Source organism: Nasonia vitripennis, assembly GCF_009193385.2.
Source record: "Nasonia vitripennis strain AsymCx chromosome 2 unlocalized genomic scaffold, Nvit_psr_1.1 chr2_random0004, whole genome shotgun sequence".
Lineage (NCBI taxonomy): Eukaryota > Metazoa > Arthropoda > Insecta > Hymenoptera > Pteromalidae > Nasonia > Nasonia vitripennis.
In genome coordinates, this window is record NW_022279610.1 from 1,395,087 (window position 1) to 1,419,475 (window position 24,389).

The window sequence follows — 24,389 nt, forward strand, 5'->3', positions numbered from 1 at the left end:
ATGCTTTTTACGGTGGTCGCACGGGTAACATTGCGACCTTATATAAAGTCGAACCGGGTGAAAAAATAAAATATGTCGATGTTTGTTCTTTATACCTCTTTGTTTGTAAAACGGGCAAGTTTCCGATAAAACATCCGCGCGTATATAACAGCACCGACTGTCTCGAACTAACTGGGCCTAATTTTGAATGTTTTGACTGTGTTGAGGGCTTAGTTAAATGTACGATTCTACCGCCGCGTAAACTCTTTCATCCTGTGCTACCGTATCGTCTGCATAATCGGTTACTTTTTCCCTTATGCAGAACTTGTTGTGAAATTTTGAGCAAAGTCCCATGTACACACGTAACGCCGGAAGCTCGCGCCTTAAGCGGTACATGGGTATCGGACGAGATTAAAAAAAGTTTACAACTCGGTTATACAATTTTAAATATCAGCGTTATCTGGCAATACGAGATAACGCAGTACGACCCTAAAGCCGGTAATCAAGACGACACGACATGCGGATTGTTTACCGATTATATTAACTTATTTTTAAAGTTAAAAAAGGAGAGCTCGGGCTGGCCACGTAATTGCACAGATGAGGCGAGTAAAGCGGCTTACATCCCCTATTATAAAGACAAAGAGGGTATAGATCTAAATCCTAAAAAATATAAAAAAATCCGGGTATGCGCTCGGTTGCAAAACTTTGTTTAAATAGTTTGTGGGGGAAATTCGGGCAACGAGGTAATTTGCCAAACACCGAAATAATTAATTCAAGTGAGCAGTTTTTACAATTATTAACTAGCCCGAAAAAGGAAGTAGGTAGAATAGTTTAAGTTAACGAGAATGTAATATATGCAGCCAGTAAGTTAAAAACAGAATTAGCTACTTCGGCGCGAAATACGAATGTAGTGATAGCCGCTTACACGTCTGCGCAAGGACGTTTAAAATTGTATGAATATATAAAAATTATATTCAATGTTATTTACTCAATCCCTTAAATCCTATAAAATAATAGCATCCCTCAGGCGGCGGCGCGGCGCGGTGGCTTGCTAATCAGCGGGACCGGATCCCCCGGCACGCGCTCTAGTAGGCTAGTAGCGAGGGCGCGCGCGGGTAAAAAAAAGACCTAGCAGGGCCGCTGGGTAGGACTCATTCGACGCGCAGGTAAGCGGTTTAACCCCGGAGCAGGTGAATGACCAGCAGTGTCGTTTCTCGCACTGCAGTTGACCTATATTTTACAAGGAGACATGCGCCACTATAGAAGCAACACCTGTAGTGACGCTCTGAACCGAAAATTCGTATACAGCATGGATGATTTTCTTCACTATTTCCTCCTCCTGCTTTCCTCTCTCACCCCACTTATTTGTTCGCTATAGCAACACTAGATGTAGAGAGAGAGAGAGAGAGAGAGAGAGAGAGAGAGAGAGAGAGAGAGAGAGAGAGAGAGAGGAGAGGGAGAAACCAAATTTCCTTTTTGCTCTAGTAAAATCTGTCATACGTAAACAGTTTGTAGAGGTAGCAACTCCTGCATCATGAATCCTCGTGGAGTTCTTGCACGGGACATGGATCCTTCGATTCATACGGTTCATGAAGTGAGAGTGTCTGCGTTTCAAACACCATCTTGTTTCCATATACAATTAATAAAAGAAGATGCCGCGAACGTGAAATTGGAGGCAGGAATGTTAAATTATTATAGTACACAGTCGTTGTTATATTTTTGTGAAGAAAGTTTTACAATTTCAATGGAAAAATCTGATTCGCCAGTGTTACACAAGGAAAAACTCCACAAGTTAAAGGTAAGAAAATAAGAAGAAGAAGAATGAGGAATCCAAATTTATTTTTTAGGATAATATAGTGACAGAATTTTTTTTCATTTTAGGGAAACACGATAAGTGCAGTGAAAATAATGGGAAGATGCTTACGAGGAGTAACAGAAGAAGGATGCCCGCAACGATGCCGACTAATAGATAATGGTACACGTGTGACTCTGATTGAGTTAAACGAGGAAAGTGGTATTTATCTGTTAAAAGCCCGATTTCTTGCCTTACCTCCACGAGCCACTTTAGCTGGACTTGGTTTCGTCATGCCCATATCGACAAATGGCCTCCACTGGCCACCTCGTTCTGCTGAAATATTTCTTATGGTCACCGTAAACCGTATTCTAAGATGCGTTTTTGCACAAAAAGGATTATTCGACAATTCAGCTTAGGTATTTCTAAGCAGTGTGGGCAAGGAAGGCGGACGTATGGTTCATGTGAATCCAATGCTTGTCGCATTTGACACAGCCATGGATGATCTCACTGGAAATCATCATCCAATCTGGCCATCAGATACTTTGCGTTAATAATATATTAATTTCATATAAAAATAATAATAATAAAAGTAAACAAAAAATATATCAAAGTTGTTTTTGTCTTTTTGTCTTTTAACCTTTTTCTTGACAAGAATATTAATAAAATAATTGTTAAAAAAATATACGTAATACATGAGAAATTCATAAATCTAGAATAAATGCGGTTATATAATTCACTCATACATTTTGAATACGTAGTAATGTAAATTAACAAAAGTCAGATTATTTTCTTTTTCTTACAAGATTCGGATTTACAAGATTGAATGCAATAAGAATATGAGTTCGGTTCACTTTTAAATTTTTTCTTTTTTATACTTTTCATAATTTTTTGGAAAATTACCATGCATAATTTGTCGTTACTCCTTTTGTCGCCACAAAAGAGTTTAGAAACTCTGCAACCGACTTGTAGACCACGTGAATAGTGTACAATTTCGTCGCAATCCGTCTAGGTGATACGACACGGTTGGTTGTATACCGTAGAAGTCGAAATAAACTCCATGACCGTTTTTGTCGACAAAAATTGCTATCCAGTGAGCACCAGGTAGATGATGTTCTTGAGTATTAGCAATAATAGCGACCGGTCTCGTCCGCACCCTGGATAACCGGTCTGCTGGGAAGACTCCGACGGTCTGCGCTGATATGCCCCTCAGTGCCTGCTTAATCTGTAGTGAGTTCATCGTAAGGTTCCGAGTAGTAGGGCTCTTCTTCTACTTCTCTCTATCTTTTTTTTCTATTTGCCCCACTACCACCGCCACCGGTACTACGAGCACGACTAGCAGCAGCAGCTTCTTCTTCTTCAACAATGACAGCAAAACAAGATTCAATAACCTCGGCAGGTGTAGCAGTAACCGAAGTAGTAATTTTGCTAATGTTGTTGTTGTTGTTGACACTGATTTTACGAAGTGCTACAGTCGATTGCCATCTGGAAAAATGAAACAATACCTGAAAATTGGAAGGAATCTATCATTATACCGATTTTTAAAAAGGGGGATAAGACAGACTGCAATAACTATAGGGGTATCTCACTTTTATCAATGTGCTACAAAGTTCTGTCAAACGTAATACAAGCTAGACTCACTCTATTCGCGGAAGATATAGTAGGAGATTATCAGTGCGGATTTCGGCGCAACAGATCGTCGAGCGATCAAATGTTTACCATGAGACAGTTGTTAGAGAAAAAGTGGGAATTTTTCGAAACCATACACCAACTATTTATAGATTTTAAAAAAGCGTATGATTCTATTAAGCAAGCAAAGAGTATGATTCTATTAAGCAAGCAAAATGTATCAAATTCTAGTACTTCTTGGTGTACCAAAAAAACTCGTGAGATTGATTCAAATATGTCTGAACGGAAGCACGGGAAAGGTCCGAGTAGGCGGTAATGTATCAGAACCCTTCACGATACGCGATGATTTAAAACAAGGGGATGGGCTCTCTACGGTGCTGTTCAACTTAACGTTAGAGTATGCCGTTAGAAAAATGCAGGTTAGCCAGCTGGGCGCAACGCTTAATGGAACATGCAGATACTAGGCTATGCAGATGATTTGGATATACTGGGGGATTGTAGGGAAAAGGTAGCAAGAAACGCGGAAATCCTCATAAAAACGGCAGAGTATACAGGGTTAGAAGTGAGTGAATCCAAAACAAAGTACATGATTGTGGATAAACTAGGCATCTGCAGAGGGGAGGGAGATCTCAGAGTTGGGAATTTTACTTTTGAAAAGGTTAACGAATTTAGGTATCTGGGTACGATCATAAATGATAGAAACGAGATTAATGTCGAAATAAACAAGATACTTCATTCGGGTAATGCTTGCTTCTACGCCGTGAGTAATTTACTTAAGTCGAGGCTGTTGTCTAAAAAGGTTAAAATAAGAATATACAGGACAATAATACTACCGGTGGTTCTGTACGGGTGCGAAACGTGGGCTCTCACTAAGCAGGCGGGCAACCGGTTTAGGGTATTTGAAAATAAAGTCTTGCGAAAAATAAACGGGCCGAAGAAAGATGAGGAAACCGGGGAATGGAGGAGACTACACAATGATGAGTTACACAATCTGTACGCGTCACCAAATATTAACAGAATAATAAAATCACGCAGATTAGGATGGGCAGGGCAGGTAGCGAAAATGGGAGACGACCGTACGGCAGCGCGTGTCATGAAGGGCAGGCCGATGGTAACGCGACCTGCAGGTAGACCTAAACGCAGATGGGAGGACAACGTAAAAGCTGATCTAGTAGAAATAGGATGGGTGGGTGTCGATCGGATGGGTGCATATTGGATGGGGTTGACACAAGACAGGGCAGCATGAAAGACTTGCGTAGATGAGGCGATGAACTTTCGAGTTCCAAATGCCACTTAAAAAAAAAATCAACAACAACAACTTTAGAACACGATCCTTCCTAGTACATAACACACTCCTAATAATAATTACTACATAATAGTACTACGTAATGGTTATATGACAAAGTAAATTTACAGTTGTGAAAAAAATTGATTGATTCAATTGTATCTATTTTCTATCGTAATCATGAATATTTTTCCTTAGGTATGAAAGATCAAATATTTGGAAGGTTAAACAGATCCTATGAAAATTGCAATGAAAGAGCTAACAACGTAAGATTCCAATTAATATTTGACACTTTTTACCAGACCACAGTTGAGGACTAGGAAATTGATGAATTAATTATACAAGATCATCAATTTTTTTTTTATTAGGGCACTAGAAAATTTTGCATGTAAAATTTGTTTACATGCAAGTATTGAAATAAAAATCATCTACAAATGTAAAAAAAAAGTTTATTCAATGCTGACAGTGACAAATAATTAAAATTTAAACTATAAAGATAAGGTATTTTTATGTACATTTCAGTATTAGTAACCAAAGTATCAGCCGTGAGATTGTCGTTGGATGGTTCAACATGTTCATTATTGCGAAACTTTTTTCTTTGGATTTAGAACTTCCAAAATTCCACTTTCATATCCTTCAACGACTCTGTCACCAGGCTTGCTACTTACTGGAGGCTTTATTCAATTTTATGATTCAACTTCTCTTGTCATAAAATGAATGCTTTTTTAAATTCATTTATTCAAGTAATTAATGCTCTTTTCATATCCCAAAGTTGGCAAATGCTGTTCAGCAAAGGTAAAGATTGTTCTCTGATCGACTCCTCCAAATTGAGCATCAACCTTCAAATATTCTTTGTCTAATGCTTGCAGACCATCACTTGAACACATTTCGATATTGAAAAAAAATGCCTTTTAAACATTTTTATAATGTCACTCAGAGACTTACACAGAGGCACATAAAACCATGTTAGACAATGCAACACCTCTAAGATCAACAGCCTTCAGATTTACTAAAATTACAAGCATTCGGTTTTTCATCTCTTCTATTAGTACAAAATTGATCAGCCCACTGTTGCTCGTGGTCCAGATCCCTCTGCCAAATCAATTTTTTCTATGTACAAACTATCAGAAACCGGATGCTTTTGCACATCAACTATCTTTCCTACTCGAATGTTTTGAAGGAACAACTTTATCAGCCACAGACTCTATAAAATAATAAAAATTTAAATAAATTATTGCTTATTATAGAAACAGAATTAATAAGAGACAGTATTTATTGTTTTCGTGGAGGTGGGTAAGCCTTTACAGTCAAAGATTTCAATTTTGCATCATTTGTAAACTCTTTCCTAATTGGTCTCAGTAACTTATTAATAAATATTTCAACAACATTCTTCAAATTACATTATGGATTTCTTTCTTTCGCTTGGCGAAAGCAGCTTCCAAGTTCTTCATAGTTTCCAAAAACAGCATCAGCACCTTACATAAACAAAAGATACACATGGTAATACGATTATTTATATGTAAATGTCTCTAATTTTAAGAAACAAACCAAACTCAGCTGTCCTACATACCAAGTATTTCTCTCTTTTTTTTCATAAGAGAACAGATGTAGAGAATAACAAGAGGCCATTATCCGTAATGTTTCCTGGTTCACAAAAAGCTTTCTTCGGCTTCTTCTTCACAGACAATCCTGGGACTGAAACAAAGTATTATTGTATCATTTTATGTTCTTTGTCTGAGCTTATCCGCAGGGTACAACAATCCAGATAATAGTGGACTGGCTACTTGCTTCACTACTTCAGCTGCGGCTTTTTTAATATCGTGTTCTGTTACATCAGAGCATGTCTACAGTGTATTCTCTGAAAAGGAATACAGCATATAAAATTAATTTTGAAAAGTGTGTAATAAAAGTTTTATATTAGAATTTTAATTCAATTCTTACTTACACAATGGATAATATATTTCTTTGACAAATTCCAACTTTTCCAGAAGGACATAAATAGATTTTAACATTGCGTTAATGGCAGCTTCACAAAACTGTGTTCTCAGTTCCGACAACTCCCAAGGATCCTTCATATTATCAAAATAAGCATAAAGATCTGTAAAAAGAACCCTAACTTCTACTCCAGTTCTCAGGAAGTCTGCGATTTTTGATATGGGAGCAAAGTAGCCAATGTAAGTTTTCCAGTAAACCTTTAGATCTCGCTGATTCAAGATTGTTTTTGAGTTTTCCATCTCCAAGCCACTCTCCCAGGTTTCTGGTAATGAGTTTATATTTTTCTGTCCAGGTCAGCTCTATCTCCTCAGCAACTATTGTTTTGATATTACTACAAAAAAATGAATACAACTATATGGCGCAACTAAAACCAGTAGATAGCAATTAATACTTATTCTCTATTCTAAAATTTATAATATACAGGGTGAGTCATTTTAATCTTTAATCTCAATTATCTCGTTGGCAAAGCATGCCAGCGAAAAAAGTTTCGGGTAAAAATTTTAGGATTTTTCCCTGGCTATCTGATGATGACCTTGACAATGTCATTGAGCATGACCTTCAAGGTCATTTGAAGGTCAAGTCGATTTTTTCAAATAGAAATCCCTACTTTTGGCACCAGAAATGGAAAGAGCGGGAAATTTTACGTTCGAACATGTGATTTTGGAAACAAATCATCTTTTGTGCGGAAATTACCTTTGACATCAGCCGAACCCAGGATGCACCATTGAGGAGGTTGTCAAAAGGATTTAGCATTCCATTTTTTGTTTTATTTTTGTTTGTATTTTTTTTTATTTGTTTTTTTTTTGTTTTTTCCCTTTTTGTTATTTTTTTTTGTATTTTTATGGAATGTTAACTGGAGTTAACCATTGATTAATTGTTCGAAATTACCGCCGTTTTGTTGGATGCAAAGATTAAGTCGAGCTCTGAATTGTCTTATGGTTCTAAGTAGAACATCTCGAGGGATTGCTGCACAAGCTGTACGAATGCGTTCGATCATATTATCTCGCGTTGTTGGCCGTTGAGCATAAACAACATTCTTAAGATATCCCCATAAGTAAAAATCGGGAGGGGTTAAATCAGGTGAACGAGGGGGCCAGGCAACTGGGCCACCTCGCCCAATCCACCTGCCATTGTAGCAGGTGTTTAAATAATCACGAACAATGCGTGCATAATGTGGTGGTGCTCCATCTAATTGGATCCACATTCTTAGCCTTGTGGCTAGGTCTACATTTTCTAGTAATTCAGGTAAAATGTCTCGAAGTAATCTCAAACAGTTTACCCCATTCACGTTCTCTTCAAAGAAATAAGGACCAATCAAATAGCCATTGATGATTCCACACCAGACCATAACACTCCAGCGGTGTTGATTGTCTATGGGCCTGAACCAATGAGGATTTTCATCTGACCAATAATGGCAATTATGTCTATTCAATTCTCCAGTGTTTCTGAATGTTGATTCATCTGTAAAAAGAACGTGCCTGAAAGTCTTGATCTTGTTGAATCATTCGTATTGCCCATCGACAAAAACGTACTCGCAAAATCATATCATTTGGAGTTGTGTTAATGTTATGTGAACTGTTGTGTTAATGTTATAAGGATGATATCTTCTCGCTCTCAATATTCGGGATGCTGTTGATTGAGGTATACCTATTTCTCTTTCTATTTGTCGAGTACTAATGTGAGGATCAAGATGAATAATCGCTAGAATGGTAATAACACGAGGATCGTTTTCGTCGTATTCATGATGACGGCGTTGACAAACAAAAGCTCCATTTCGAGCTCTCTGAGTTAAGGTTTGAATAGTAACATTACTTGGGTGTCTCCTATTGGGATAGCGTTCAGCATAAAGTCTGGCAGCTGCTGCATAATTATTTCGACTTTCTCCCAAAATCGTGATCATATCAACGATTTCGTTGGGACCATAATCAGCCATGATCAAAATCAAAATAATTTGTTACAGACCAGTAAACAGGGAAACAGATTTTTTTCAATAATAATTATCGATTTACAAGAAGTAAAAAACACGATTAAGCTTTTCTGCACTAATTTGCTATCTACATAACTGTTAAGAGTAGTTCACTCTCAAAAATTGACACTAATAAAAAATAATGGAATGACTTAACTACATCAAGAATTTTGAAAATTTACACTAATACAAAATAATGGAATGACTTTGAAAATTTTTGAAAACTGAAAAAATTACGAAAATTTTAGAAAATATTGAAAATTTCTGGAAATATTGAAAATTTTTTCATTTTAGAACGCATGTCACTCTCTTTTTATTTATGGGGCTAAAAGTAGGGGTTTCCATTTCAAAAAATCAACTTGACCTTGATATGCCCTTGAAGATCCTGTTTAACGACAGGGTCAAGATGACCATTCGTCAGCCGGGGAGAAAACTGAAAACTTTTGTGGGTAACATTTTCTCCTTGAATGCATTCGAGTTCAGCTAACCAGTTGTACTGTTATCGGCATGACCAATGACCTTGACCATTGAATTCAAGGTCAAGGCAAGGTCATATTCAAACGTAAAATTTCCCGCTCTTTCCATTTCTGGTGCCAAAAGTAGGGGTTTCTATTTGAAAAAATCGACTTGCTTTGCCAACGAGATAATTGAGATTAAAGATTAAAATGACTCACCCTGTATATGCACGATTCTTTATGCATTTCCTTCTAGTGTAACAGATGCTGACAGTTCTATCCTAGACGATTTCTCGTGGCAAGTTATTCGGACTTATCTAAGCTGTGTTTCCACTAACGCCAGACTTATTGACGGGCCCTTTCCTACTAGGCACGGGACTCTCGATTAGCAGGTGAAGAGGTGTACTATTCAATTACGTGCAGAGTTTGAGTTTTTTCTACGCACTCAATAGGCGATGCTCGCAAATTCACAGCCCTCGTATTCTCTCACCGGGTACAGCTTGCGGTAGCAGCTTGACTCGCGTAAAAAGGTAATGCGTGGATCGGCTCCGGGGTTTTTAAAGCCTCGGTACCGATTTACGCAGTTATGAACAGAAAAGATCGACGCGTACGCCTTGCAGTCGTCTTTCACGCGCACGAGGAGTGCTGATACAGAGGTCAGAGCACTCTCTCCGATTTTCGGCGCTCGATTGTGCAATATCGCAATCGGATGCACCTGCGGATCCGTATGCACTCTCTACGTGCTCACACGGTTGCCGGTTCGCAGGATGTACAAATATATAATTTAAGAGTATAAACGTGGGGCATTACACATGTATGCCAATGTCATGTGCATCATACGATGTTGCACGAATTAAATTGAAATTAAATTGGAATATATAACCAAAAGTTATAGACGAATTCCTAACCTATAAGTTAATCGTTATTTCTTTTGGTTTCTTTTTTTTAAAAAAAGGCCTTTCATTTATATTAATTTTGAAATGAGTATCTGGAGATAAAAAAAGCCTGGTGTAATCTGTTAACAATATTGTTAAAACTACTTACAAACCTTTCTTACAAAAATTTAAAAACTACATAAATACAAGAAACGTAAAAAAGCTTTTAAACGCCGATTTACTCGCTTGGAGATTGGTTATTATACTTTAACCTAAATGAAATCAAACTTTATGCCGGTAGATATTACGAAATATCAATAATTATCAAAATGACTTGCCTTATTATAACTTGCCAGATGTCGAGGGAGCAGATGCAAAAGACCGTAGCTACCTAATATGTATGTTGTACCACATTAGGTACACTGGATTTGTTGCATTCTTATTATTAATTGTTAAAATAAAATTTAATTTACAAAACAATTTTTTACTTTGAGTATACATATGTGTGTGTGTGTGTGTGTCTCTCTCTCTCTCTATATATATATATATATATATATATATATATATATATATGTATATATATATATATATGTGGGACGTTTCACGTCAACCGGACCATCAGTGCACCCAAAATTTGGGTTAACCTAACAAGACGTTTGAGGTCTCCAAATGATCGTCTGGTCAACGGCTTTTGAAAAAGTTCTGGCCTTTTCAAAAATCCAATGTGGCGCATAAAATATGGAGCCTGAAACCCACGTTTTCATAGCACATTCAACAAAAACAATAGTAAAAATGTTCTAATTTGTGAAATATCCCACCAAAAAGCATGTACAACTCATGATAGGACATATTATTGACAATGCTGACGGAATTCCAAAATCAAAAATGGCGGAATCAAAATGGTGGACATTATACCTCCACCAAACCCATTTTACCGCAACAAATGATTTTAGATCAGTTTAAAGTATCGATATGGGGGTTTTCGGGGTCATTGAATCTTAGCTTGACCTCGAAATTTCAAAATTTAAAATGGTGGATCCAAAATGGCGGACATTATACCGCCACTAAACCAATTTTACCGCAACAAATGATTTTAGATCAATTTAAAGTATCGATATGGGGGTTTGTGAGGTAAATGGTTATAAATGTATTATCGGAATCAGTATTTGTGCATATGAATCTTATATTTTTCCGGTCTATTAGATTTAGAATTATCTGTCTGCGGTTTTTGCACTTACATTTTTCTATTGTTCTGTGTATATGTATATGCCTGCGTGGATGAAAAAAATATATAATTTAGCCAAATGAATCAATCTTTAATGACATTTTGTGCACTCTTATCAATTCTGGCTCCTCGTTCGTGGAGTTTTTACTGGTAATAAATGGCTTTCGCCGATATCATAAATTACTCTGTTCCTAGGTTCATTGGCATTCGATTAATGCATGACTTTCAACGTTTCATTATTTTCTGGGAAAATATGGCCCAATCAGGTAACCATTTCAACGTTTCATTATTTTCTGGGAAAATATGGCCCAATCAGGCAACCATTAATGATCCCACACCACACCATTAAACTCCATCGGTTTTGATGGTCAATAGCCCTGTACCAGTGGGGATTTACAGGTGACCAGTAGTGACTATTGTGCCTATTTAAATGACCATCACTGCAAAATATAGCCTCGTCAGAAAACATAACAAATCTGAAAAAATCTGGATCATTTTGTAAAACTCCTAAAGCCCACTGGCAAAAGTTAATACGCATTAGAAAATGGCGTGGCCTCAGCTCATGAACTAATCTTATGTGGTAATCGTGATAGTGGAGATTATTGAGAATTCTCAATGCTGTTCTTCGTGGTATACCGATTTCTCTTTCAATTTGTCGACTACTAATTTGTGGATTGAGATGAACAGCTGCTAAGGCGGCTATAACATTAGGATCATTTTCGTTGTATTCGTGGTGTCTGCGTTGACGACGAAGATGTCCATCACGAGCTCTTCGAAGTAATCTGAGTAATGTGTCGTGAGTAGGACGCCTTCTTAGAGGAAAGCGTTCAGCGTAGAGTCGCACCGCGGCTCTGGCATTGTTTTGGGTTTCGCCTAAGATCATTATCATATCAACAATTTCATTGGATTGATCGCCCATGTTGAAAATTTTGTTTATAATAAGAAAAACTATTTTATTTACATTCACTCTTTATTGAAATTGAAACTAAACCTAAATAAGAAAGTGACAACAAAAAAAGGAGGAATTTTCAAAATGTATAATTTTTTAATCAAATTTGTAACTTCTTATTTCCTTGCGTTAAGACATTGTGATTTAAATTGAAGACAGCGTGAGAACAATCGTTACAATTCATATTAGATTAAAGAAATTCAACATAAAAAAACATCTAAACTGGAAGTGATGCACTTTGGCAAATACAATTATTAAAAATTTTTTTTAATATTACAAAAGCAAAATGCTGTTTAATATTTTATCTTAAATAATGTATTTTTTAACATCCTACCTTTATTGTTTAACCATTTTTTACGCTTTTGAAACGTTAAACTTTTACTTGACTTTGCTTCGACCGTGAATGAATTGACAACATTGATTTTTAACGTTCCATTTCCCACTCCCATTAAGAACTCAGATATTTAAAATTATCATGTTTACTTCAAAATTTACTTTTGACCACTAAAAATTTGTTAACGAATGTTAAACAAGCATCCTAATGAGAGGCAAGGGGACTCACAGTAAACAAGCACCCCAGTGAGAGGCAAGGGGACTCACGTTAAAAAAGCACCCCAAAGGGAACATAATCCAAATACGTCCACGTCGTTGTTCTTGGGTACCGCTGAAATTTGCGAATTATTTTGTTTTCAAGGTAAATATTTTCATGGTCATTGTCACATTGGGTTTGAATATTCATCATAAAAGTACATTAACTACGATTATTCTATCAGAAAATGCGATTAAATAGCAATTACAGTATTTCTTAACATTTGACCTTGAAATGACCTTGTGAAGGTCATGAAAAAAATTTGAAATACCGTTTCGGACGTAAAATTTCCTGTTCTTTCCGAATCTGCTATCAAAAATAGGGGTTCCTATTTGTAAAAAAATTTTGACCTTCAAATGACCTTGAAATTTGAGTTCAAGGTCAAAACTAATTGCACAAAAAGATGTCCCCCTTGATCCTGAACAACTTTCATCTGAACAATTTTTCTGTTCATGGCTTAATTTAGGAGTTATTAGACTTGTTTGATTAAAATGGCCCACCCTGTAGAACGAAATTCAAACAATCTTTATAATTCTTCAGAATATTGTTTGAGATTTTTTCTATATTTACTGCGTCAATCATCGCCTTGAAATTTTGGTGTATCGTACATACACATACATTGTGTGTACCAGAGGATCCTGCAAAGACACAACATTTTGGTCTCAGTTCCGCAAACTTGGTAAGCCCAATCGGATGTTCAGGAAACTGTTCTTTAAATTGATTATGAAGGTTCTTAATATCAGTAAGTAATAATCTTTTCTGCACTTTTATTTTTTCACCATATAAATAAATACTGACGGTATCTTTTTTATTTGGCATAATTCTGCTGTTAAGATCATTTTCGTAAAAATCTTCAACTTTCTGAGTAGTTTCTGCAGGTAATGTTTTTCCACGTTTTGCAACAGGAGAAGCCAAAACTCCATCTGATTCTCTTAACTGTTTTGCTTTACGAGCCATTCTGTGAGACACTCCAAATTGGTTCATAATTTTACGTATTGCCCAGTGTTCGGGCAAAATAGTAATAATACTGATACGTAATTTTTAAGTTTTTAAGTCCAGTTAAAATATCTGTAAGATCATCTTGCATAGGTGCATCCGTGTTTGAAACCGAAGGTGAGTCAGTCTCTGATTCAAAATCAACACTCATACTGACGTTTGGAGATGACAAATCATGTAGTTTGTAAAAGGATTTTCTACATGTATCACAAAGCAGTGAAGATGTTGGATAATCAGGATAGACATCTTGAAATTCTTTGGAGATATTCCTAAGAGATTTGCTGTGTCCTGTATTAATATCAAATGGATTAACGCATCTATCGATACGATATTTTTCGCAGGAGAAGACATTGTTGTAGGATATGAGAAAGCACAACCAAAACAAAAAAAATGTTAGAAATAACAAAATTACGGCTAGTACAGTTGAACAAGGAGTTGCCGATAAAGTAAGACTTGCCGATAAACTGCCTTAAAAAGGATGTTGAAGAAGAAGTCGCCAATGTATCTGTTAATGTACCTATTAACTATCCTAAAAAGGACTGTTGGAGAAAAAGTCGCCTATGAATAAAGCAGCTGATGGACTTGCTCACCAACTATCCTGAAAAAGACTGTTGGAGAAAAAGTCGCCGATGAAGAAAGCATTCCTTGAAGAAAATATTCCTTCCTATGGGTTGCTAAACGTGGGAAGGGGTTGGGGGTGTAGGTAAAAAAGAGAGATGAAATAAATCACTTGAAAGCAATAAATTCCTTTGCCACAAAACAGTTTTATTTGCTGAAGTCTTTGCACAATTTGTCATTGGACATGAGCCGTGTACTTGCAGCATTAGGCTGTTGGAAGAGGGGCGAGGTACAGCGCTGGACCCGGCCTCCTTATGTGCCCTCCGCGACGCTACTTCACTTGTGGGTAATGCGCAGCCGCCTAGCGGCGCGGTGATAAGGGCTGCAGCGTGCGTGGCGTGTACGGCGGGTTGCGCGTTAGCAGGGGCTTTTCGCGAGAGAGCCTGCGGGTGGGTTATGACAAATATCCGCCAGTTTATATTGGCCATATTGAATTTTGAAATTTCGAGGTTAAAATAAGATTCAGCGGCCCCTTAAACTCCCATACCGATACTTTAAACTGATTTAAAATCGTTCATTGCGGTAAAATAGTTTTGGTGGTTGTATAATGCCCGCCATTTTGGATCGACCATTTTGAATTTAAAAATTTCGAGGTTAAAATAAGGTGCAGTGGCCCCAAAAACCCTCATATCGATACTTTAAAGTGATCTAAAATCATTTGTTGCGGTCAAATTGGTTTGGTGGTGGTATAATGTCCGCTATTTTGGATCCACCATTTCGAATTTTGAAATGTCGAGGTTAAAATAAGATTCAGTGACCCTGAAAACCCCCATATCGATACTTTAAACTGATCAAAAATCATTTGTTGCGGTAAAATGGGTTTGGTGGAGGTATAATGTCCACCATTTTGATTCCGCCAAATTTGATTTTGGAATTCCGTCAGCATTGTCAATAATATGTCCTATCATGAGTTGTACATGCTTTTTGGTGGGATATTTCACAAATTAGAACATTTTTACTATTGTTTTTGTTGAATGTGCTATGAAAACGTGGGTTTCAGGCTCCATATTTTATGCGCCACATTAGATTTTTGAAAAGGCTAGAACTTTTTCAAAAGCCCTTGACCAGACGATCTTTTTAGACCTCAAACGTCTTGTTAGGTTAACCCAAATTTTGGGTGCACTGATGGTCCGGTTGACGAGAAACGTCCCATATATGTGTGTGTGTGTGTGTGTGTGTGTGTTACAGGAGGTTGGCTCTCGTCGAAAGCCTGAACCATACTGTCTCGCCGCTGCGCAGGGCGGCTGTCCCCTCACTTTTCACGCTTTCCCCACTTTTCCAGCCATGGAGTATTCGTAGCGAGTACCCACATACTCCACCCTGAGTGTAAACGATTTTTCTTTTTTTTTTTTTAATCACTTGGAAGACTCGTAGTCAGACTCAAACAATAATACAAAAATTGCTTAAACTAAATACAAAGAACTCTTAAAAACTATAGGTATACATCACAGATTTTGGTTTTGTTTGCAGCTAAGTTGAACGACACCTTTCGCGCGTACGTATTGAATTGAGAGATTTCCGGTACCGCTTGTTTCCCTACGTTTTAGTGCTCCACGGATGCGGTTCCCTGCATGTTTTGCACCTAGAACACCTTAGAAAAAAAACGTTGAGTTTACTCAAGATTTAAGTAAATTTAACCTGAGCGCTTAAGTAACATGCTATCAAGTTAATTTAACTGAAGTCGCTCGCGTAGTTTCTACTGAATGAACAGTTCGGTAGAATCTACTTAAATCTTTCGTTTAATCAACTGTTACAGTCGCGACTTCGGTACGAAAAAAAATTTGTAAATGAAAATTTTAATGTTTATTCATGAATATAAATTTACCTACATAATTGATTATAATTAGAATTAGGTTAAGAAATGAAATAAGCACATAATATGATGATATCTAGTAAAATTAATTAATAGATATTCAAGTTAAGTTGATTTACAGTTCAGAAGCTATTTAAAAAATTTAAAAGTATTTTAAGCTTTGGGTTGTGGTTTTCAATTTTGGAAGATAAGAATTTTCTAATAACTTTTGAACTGCAAATTAAAAGGTATTGATATGTACTCTTTTTGGAAATGCTAAGAGGTGAATGATAAGTTTAAGCGATCTTTATTGTATTATTACTTTAATTAACTGATTTGAGATTTTGGTCCAAATCACCGATGTCAAGAAAAATGTAAAATTCTTATCTAATATCTTTTAATTTCTGCAATCAGATAGTGTGACATGATTAAATAAAAATTGTTGACTTGGTACGGTCAAGTAAAATGCAGTTCACTGCATGCATATCATCTCAACTTTAACTTTGGGTATTCATTAAAATATAAAATTGTCTAGGATTGTGGTCATTCCCAAACACAGCTGCTTCTTTAGTCTAAACAATAATCTCTACTGAAGCATGACGAGTAATTTTAACTTAAGCGATGCTTATATTACCCGAAACTAACAGTTCCGTAGATTTTACTGAAGTCTGCAGTAGCATTAACTGAAGGGGCGCCCTCTGTTGGTTTACTTAAGTCACTACAGTAAATTTAACTTTTTTTTCCGTGTATGTGGACCGGTGTACGGTCACTTGAGGGGTTTTTTTAGAGGCACCTGTCTATTGAATGATGTGCGTGCAAGTTCAAAGGTCCTTGAAGCAAAACGCATGATTCTTGTACCTGTGAGCGACTGGAACGGGTCCAATGTCTGGCATGAGTTCGTGGAATTCCTCGATAAAAATCTGTGGGTTCGGAGAAAAATCATCGGAAAAACAAAACGCGCTCGGGATATGCAGAGTGGTAACAAAAACATATGCCGCTGCGACGCGCCAGTGTATAAACGTACGTACGTGCAAAGCCCGGACAACACTGTCGATAGCTGTCGCATCCAGTCTTTATCGGAGTGATACTTTAATGCTGCTTTCGTGCACCGGTGCCATCGCTCTATCATACCATTAGCCTGAGGGTGGTAGGCAGCAGACCTTGCTCGTTGACAACCCATAAGAGATAGTAATGCGCTAAACAATTAGGACTCAAACTGTACCTTGATCCGTTGTGAGACTTCCTAGTGCACCGTATCGAGATGCCCATTGATCGAAGAATGCTCGCGAGACTGTTTGCGCAGTTATGTATTATTAGAGAAGGATTACCTCGACCCATCGCGAGAAACGATCAATCAGCGTCAACAGGTACTGGTATCTGATGATGTTTTTTAGGGGCCCAAAGATGTCCATGTGGACTAGGGTGACACATTCTGCATTTAACTTCAGGTATCTATTTTCCGTGGATTTCTAGTAGTAGCCAAAAAGTCAAGGAATACGGCAGATTTTTTTTTAGATTATTTAAACAATTTCTTAGGGTGTCTCCAAGAGCCCCAAAGATTTAAAAAATTTTTGACCTACTGAGGCGGTGCGACTGAAAAACTTAACTACAAGCTCTACAGAACAGAGAAGGTCATTTCCGCTAACCGTCCCTACCATGAATTCTCTTCGGTAGTTTTTGTGGCAGAGTATGCTCTGTCGTGGTCGATCCAGGTTCTCTCAGGCACTAAACAAATATTACTAGACGTATTTCGGCCTACAGATTGCAAATTTCGAATGTTTTCTTTAAATTTGTTTGTTAAATAGATAATCAACCTTTTTTTTTATTTCATTGGAAAGGTTTGTTCAATTTTGTATTAATTCGCTCGAATTTGAAGGATTTAAAAATGTTAATTAGAAGCTGAGTTTTTGCAAATTTTGTGGATATTAATTGCATAATTTAGCTCTGTGCGCACTATTTGCTTTACAAATTCAGTATCTTTTCAAATTTTTTGGCAAACGGTATCTAACTAATAGCGTTGGAGGTTCAGATGTGAACAGATGTACATTTTAGACCTATTTGAAATAGAAGGGCATCGGTAGAGTTGGACCTACAGACACCATGTGTCGTGTTTCTCTGCACCGTATGGGAAAGAGTCATTAAAGTATCATGTCGGCTTATCCCTTGAACAAATTTACAGTTTTCACCTACTTTTTGGAACTAACTTCGCAACTTCCATTCAATATTACGCACTATTGTTATTTTTTCTTATACAAAATTTCCAGGTGCCTTGGAGCAAAGGAAAGGGTCCGAAATATCTTCTGAAAATTAGCATTTTTAACTACAATAACGCGTCTTCTTTTTCGTAATTATTAACTTATTTTTGTCAAACTTTCACTAATTGATTGTTATGAGCAGTATTGCATGATAAACGAGAAAAAAGTTTTAAAAATGTACTTGAGTTCAGTTTTATTTTAGAAATACCGAAGATGGCTGTTTGCCCTATGTTATTTTCCATTGAAAACGAAAACTTCTGGAAACACCCTAAAAACTATTTAAAAATTCTAAAAAAAAATCCCCCGTATACCTTGATTATTCAGCTACTAATAGGAATCCACAGAAATTATGTACCTGAAGTCCGATGCATAATGTGTCACCCTAATGTAAACATATTAAAGCGTCCATCAGGAGCTGTAATCGGCTGGATTATTTTTAACAGGTCGAGTGATTTTGTAAGTTTGACAGGCAAGGCAGTTCTTGGCTCATGTCTTGGTGTATTTTACTTGATGTATTTTATAAATAAAAAACTATTGAATTGTATAAAAGGTACATATGATAAAAATATACATTATTACCAGATAGAAGGGATGCTGCGAATAGTTTTTTGTGCAGCTATGCTCTTTTTTTTAAAGCTATGTGTTTGTAAATATGAAATGATGAATGCTGTATGTGTTTTGGCATATCACAAGATGTTATCTGCAGATTCAGTCCTGCATTGATTTGATTTAATTTGATGCATCTGGACATTCAAATTATTAATAATTAATATCATTCAACAATTAGTGTTTATGTACCATTATTATTTTTGTTAATAATAACAACAACGGTTTATTCTTTTTAATTATAGGAATACATTTTATTCTTTGGTAAAGATGATATCGCTCGATTCAATCTTTTAGTAAAGAATAAAGCTCTACATTTATTCTTTTTAAATGACTAAGCAAAATATTATTTTTCACAAAAATCAAACTGGTATGAGATTGAATCTTTACAAAAAAATAAATTGCGTTATTTATTTTTTTAAATAGTTGGCCGAAATTTTATTCTTTGCAAAAGATTTAATCGCGCGATTTATTACGTGCAAAAGATTAAATTCTACGTTTTATTCTTTACAAAAGAATAAACTATGTTATTTATTCTTTTAAAATGGCGCAACAGTATTTTATTCTTCACAAAAGATTAAACTATACGTTTTATTCTTTACAAAAGAATAAACTGTACCTTTAATTCCACCGGCACACAAAATAAAAAAAGTTGTCTGCGCGAGAAATCAGACCTATCTATCTTTATGTTTTTCGGGTCATTGGATTCGAATATAAGGTCAGTTATCTCGTCAGGTTCAAGGTCAGTTCAAGGTCAAACTGAGAAGAAATGATTAAAAGAAATAAAAATGCCATACATTTATGTTTTTTCGGTCGCTGAATCTGAATCCGGGGTCAGTTTTACCCGATCAAGTCAGGTTCAAGGTCAGTTCGAGGGCAAATTGGGAAGTAACGGTTAAAAACATTAAAATGCCATATATTTATGTTTATTTGGTCGCTGAATCCAAATCCGGAATCAGTTTGGCCCCATCTCGTCAGGGTCAAGGTCAGTTCAAGGTCAAACTGAGAAGAAACAGTTTAAACCGATTAAAATGTCATATCAAAACTTTCCAAAAATGGAAAAAGATACCGAAAAATTGTAAAAAATCTTATTTAATCACATAATATCTTCCTTGTGTACAGAGAAAAGTTGCTTTCGTTTATATTTTTTTCTTATTTTGCTTTTTTTCCACTAGCTTAGTAACTCTCGATGTCTTTCTTTACTCCTTTTTTCTCTTGTAACGAACTCTTTTTACTTCAAATGACCTATGCAATGGGTTTCTTTTTCTCTTTTTGTTATTTGTTTTAATGTCTCTCTTCAGTGTCCAGCAAAAATCTGCCATCATGTTGACATTCCATCTTCCTTGGTATCGATTCTCCATTACACTTATATCTTGATGAAATCGTTCTCCCTGTTCTTCACTGACATCTCCTAGATTAAGAGGGAAGTAATCAAGATGGGAATGTAAGAAATGCATTTTATAACTCATCAAGCAACCCAAATTTTTGAAATTATCCAACAGTTGTTCAACTAGTTCCTGATAGTTCTCACTCTTTTTATTTCCTAAAAAGTTCTCACGAACAGTTTTAAAACTTTGCCATGCAGCTTTTTCTGTGTCGTTTATTTTTGTGATAAATGTTTCGTCTTCAAATAGAGTACGAATTTGAGGACCATCAAAAATACCTTCTTTTAATATAGTTTTATCACATCCATGTGAATACCAATTCTCTTTATCGTTTGTAAAAAAATTCCACAAGAGCGATACCTATTGCTTGTGCCTAACTATCTGCTACCACCACTTCATACCAAACTTGGCCTCATGAAGCAGTTCGTCAAAGCTCTGGATAAAGATGGCGATTGTTTCCAGTATTTGGGAGAAAAGTTTCCCGCAATAAGTGAAGCTAAATTAAAAGAAGGTATTTTTGATGGTCCTCAAATTCGTACTCTATTTGAAGACGAAACATTTATCACAAAAATAAACGACACAGAAAAAGCTGCATGGCAAAGTTTTAAAACTGTTCGTGAGAACTTTTTAGGAAATAAAAAGAGTGAGAACTATCAGGAACTAGTTGAACAAATGTTGGATAATTTCAAAAATTTGGGTTGCTTGATGAGTTATAAAATGCATTTCTTACATTCCCATCTTGATTACTTCCCTCTTAATCTAGGAGATGTCAGTGAAGAACAGGGAGAACGATTTCATCAAGATATAAGTGTAATGGAGAATCGATACCAAGGAAGATGGAATGTTAACATGATGGCAGATTTTTGCTGGACACTGAAGAGAGACATTAAAACAAATAACAAAAAGAGAAAAAGAAACCCATTGCATAGGTCATTTGAAGTAAAAAGAGTTCGTTACAAGAGAAAAAAGGAGTAAAGAAAGACATCGAGAGTTACTAAGCTAGTGGAAAAAAAGCAAAATAAGAAAAAAATATAAACGAAAGCAACTTTTCTCTGTACACAAGGAAGATATTATGTGATTAAATAAGATTTTTTACAATTTTTCGGTATCTTTTTCCATTTTTGGAAAGTTTTGATATGACATTTTAATCGGTTTAAACTGTTTCTTCTCAGTTTGACCTTGAACTGACCTTGACCCTGACGAGATGGGGCCAAACTGATTCCGGATTTGGATTCAGCGACCAAAAAAACATAAATATATGGCATTTTAATTTTTTAAAACCTTTTCTTCTTAATTTGACCTCCAACTGACCTTGACCCTGACGTGATGGGGCCTAACTGACCTTATATTCGAATTCAGCGACCGAAAAAACATAAATGTATGGCATTTTTATTTCTTTTAATCATTTCTTCTCAGTTTGACCTTGAACTGACCTTGAACCTGACGAGATGGGCCAAACTGATTCCGGATTTGGATTCAGCGACCAAAAAAACACAAATATATGGCATTTTAATTTTTTAAAACCTTTTCTTCTTAATTTGACCTCCAACTGACCTTGACCCTGACGTGATGGGGCCTAACTGACCTTATATTCGAATTCAGCGACCCGAAAAACATAAAGATAGATAGGTCTGATTTCTCGCGCAGACAACTTTTTTTATTTTGTGTGCCGGTGTTCTGTTTGTACTCGTCAAAAGTGTAAAAGTAATGATTTATGCTTTCCAGCGCCTGTTTTTGTTTTTTAGACTTTATAGTGTACTAGTAGCCTTAACTACTTTTATAGAATGTTGACTGTATTGAATATATTTATTCATACTCGACGGTAATTAAATCTCGTGGAACGTTTCTGAAATCTCACATTTGATTGGTTAGAATTTATCATCGAGTGTACATCTTATATTTAATAGTACATTTAATAATGACACGTCAAATAATTTAATATCATTATAATTAATTTGTAAATCTCGAGCGAAGCAAGAATCGTGAATTTTTAACACGTAAAATGGTCGGGGGGGGGGGGGGGTCGTATCACTAAAATTTTATGTAATATAGTTAGATGTATATAACGGGCTACGATACTGCTGAGCTCAAAGAAGTGTTGTATCCCCTGAATTAAAAACATATAATTGTATATTTTTGGATCAAATCACACGAGATAATTGTATTAAATTATTATTATTATTATACTATATAATTAAAGTTATATCAACAATAATTTCAGGGTATGGAAAAACGCACAAAGATGCAGCTAGCGTTCGAACCACTCATTCAATTCCTGCCGCTTGTGGGTTATATTATTTTGAAGTAAAAATTGTTAGCAAAGGCCGTGATGGATACATGGGCATAGGCTTATCAGCACATGGAGTGAATGTCAATAGGCTTCCTGGATGGGACAAAAATTCTTACGGTTATCATGGTGATGACGGACATAGTTTTTGTTCATCAGGTACTGGACAACCATATGGCCCAACATTTACTACCGGCGATGTGATTGGATGTGGTGTTAATTTGGTTGATAATACAGCATTTTACACGAAAAATGGGCATCATTTGGGAATCGCATTTACAGATCTTCCTGTGAGTAAATTTATAACAATTATTTCTGTTAAGTTTAGTGTACTTGCAAAAACTCCATCATTTAATAATTATTCTTTCCTAAATAAGCTGGCATATATCGTCGCCCCCTACAAAGAGTAATATATTTTAAAATTAGCACTGAAAACTAGTACGCTTGATTATTCGTCGCGAATACTAGCACTTTTTACTTTTCGTCGCGAAGAATAGTAGGTTCCACGGCTTTAACTAATGCTCTTTTTGTGCTAGCCGGCACTTTGCATGTAAATGTTATCATTTACCGCTTTGGAGATCAGAAAGATAATCAATCATTTAAACATGAAGTCCCGAAACCGTTAGTGTTTTCGTGAAAAGTTTTTATTTTAATTTTTATAACTTGTGTTAGCCTGCTGTGGTTTAAAAAATAAAAATTAATAATAAAATTAATAGATCGGTGTTTATACTCCAAAGAGTATTATCGTATTATTTTCATAGAAAGAAAAAATACATTAAACAATACAGACGCAGATAGGCCGAAATGCAAAAGGTATATTGCAGGAAAAAAGTATTCTGATACACAAGTGCGAAGCGCGAGCAGTTTGATTCTCAGTCTGGGGGGGAGCATACAGAAAGACTGCTCTCAAATTCCACGGGAGTAACAAACTTTAGCCTACCATTTTCTCTTTTTCTCTCTCTCACTCTCCCTCTTCTTCTCTCGATAGGGCCAATTCGTCCGGGTTTCACCATGTCACACTAAGCATTTTCTGTTCCTTCTCTCCGGCTTCACGCACGACGAACAACCGTGCTATCTTTTGTTTGAATACCATCTTTCTCAACTCACACACGATACAGTTGCGAGAATTCCGATTGTCGCAGGAGACTTACAAACTACTGCAAACCGCATGCACTATATCTCTCTCACAATCTTTTTCTACTTTCTTCCTATCGTCTCTTCCTTCGATAAACAGCGTCTTCACCGTAACGTTGGTGAATCTCACTTAAAAAACCCGAGGCGCGAGGCGCTCGTCGTCGAGCACCAGCGTCACTCGACTCTTCCGTTCCAAGATTTCAAAAGACGAGTACTTGTTTGTAAAAACATACATAGATTTATTCAGTTAGCACTCATATCACTATCTTTACTCGGTATTCGCTTTCGTATCCTTCACACGATAAGGCAAAATTTAATACTATGACCCAAGGTAACTGGTAAACATAAATAATCTCTTAAAGGGCGGTTTGAGGAGCAGCCTAACCTCGTCGTCGCAACGTCCAAGTGGCCCTGCGGTCTAGTGTCAAAATCTTAATTTTAACAACAAATACACCGCAACAGTGTACTTTAGAAAAAAAATTGCTTTGTACCGGCCTTACTCTTATCATAAAGTAGCAGTAATTCGTGCAAAACGTGGTATTAAGTGCATTTTTTTGATGTAGCACTGAAATTACGT

At 36.3% G+C, this 24,389-nt stretch overlaps 1 protein-coding gene across 4 annotated transcripts in view; it reads left to right on the forward strand.

The window, feature by feature from the left end:
- LOC100116705 (ran-binding protein 9) overlaps positions 1-24,389 on the forward strand; it is a 303,718-nt gene that overhangs the window by 15,805 nt on the left and 263,524 nt on the right. For all 4 annotated transcript variants that reach the window (XM_032601497.1, XM_031923993.2, XM_031923995.2 and 1 more), the window contains one exon: positions 22,613-22,968. In XM_032601497.1, the coding sequence (XP_032457388.1) occupies positions 22,613-22,968 (356 nt within the window). The remainder of the gene's footprint in view (positions 1-22,612; positions 22,969-24,389) is intronic.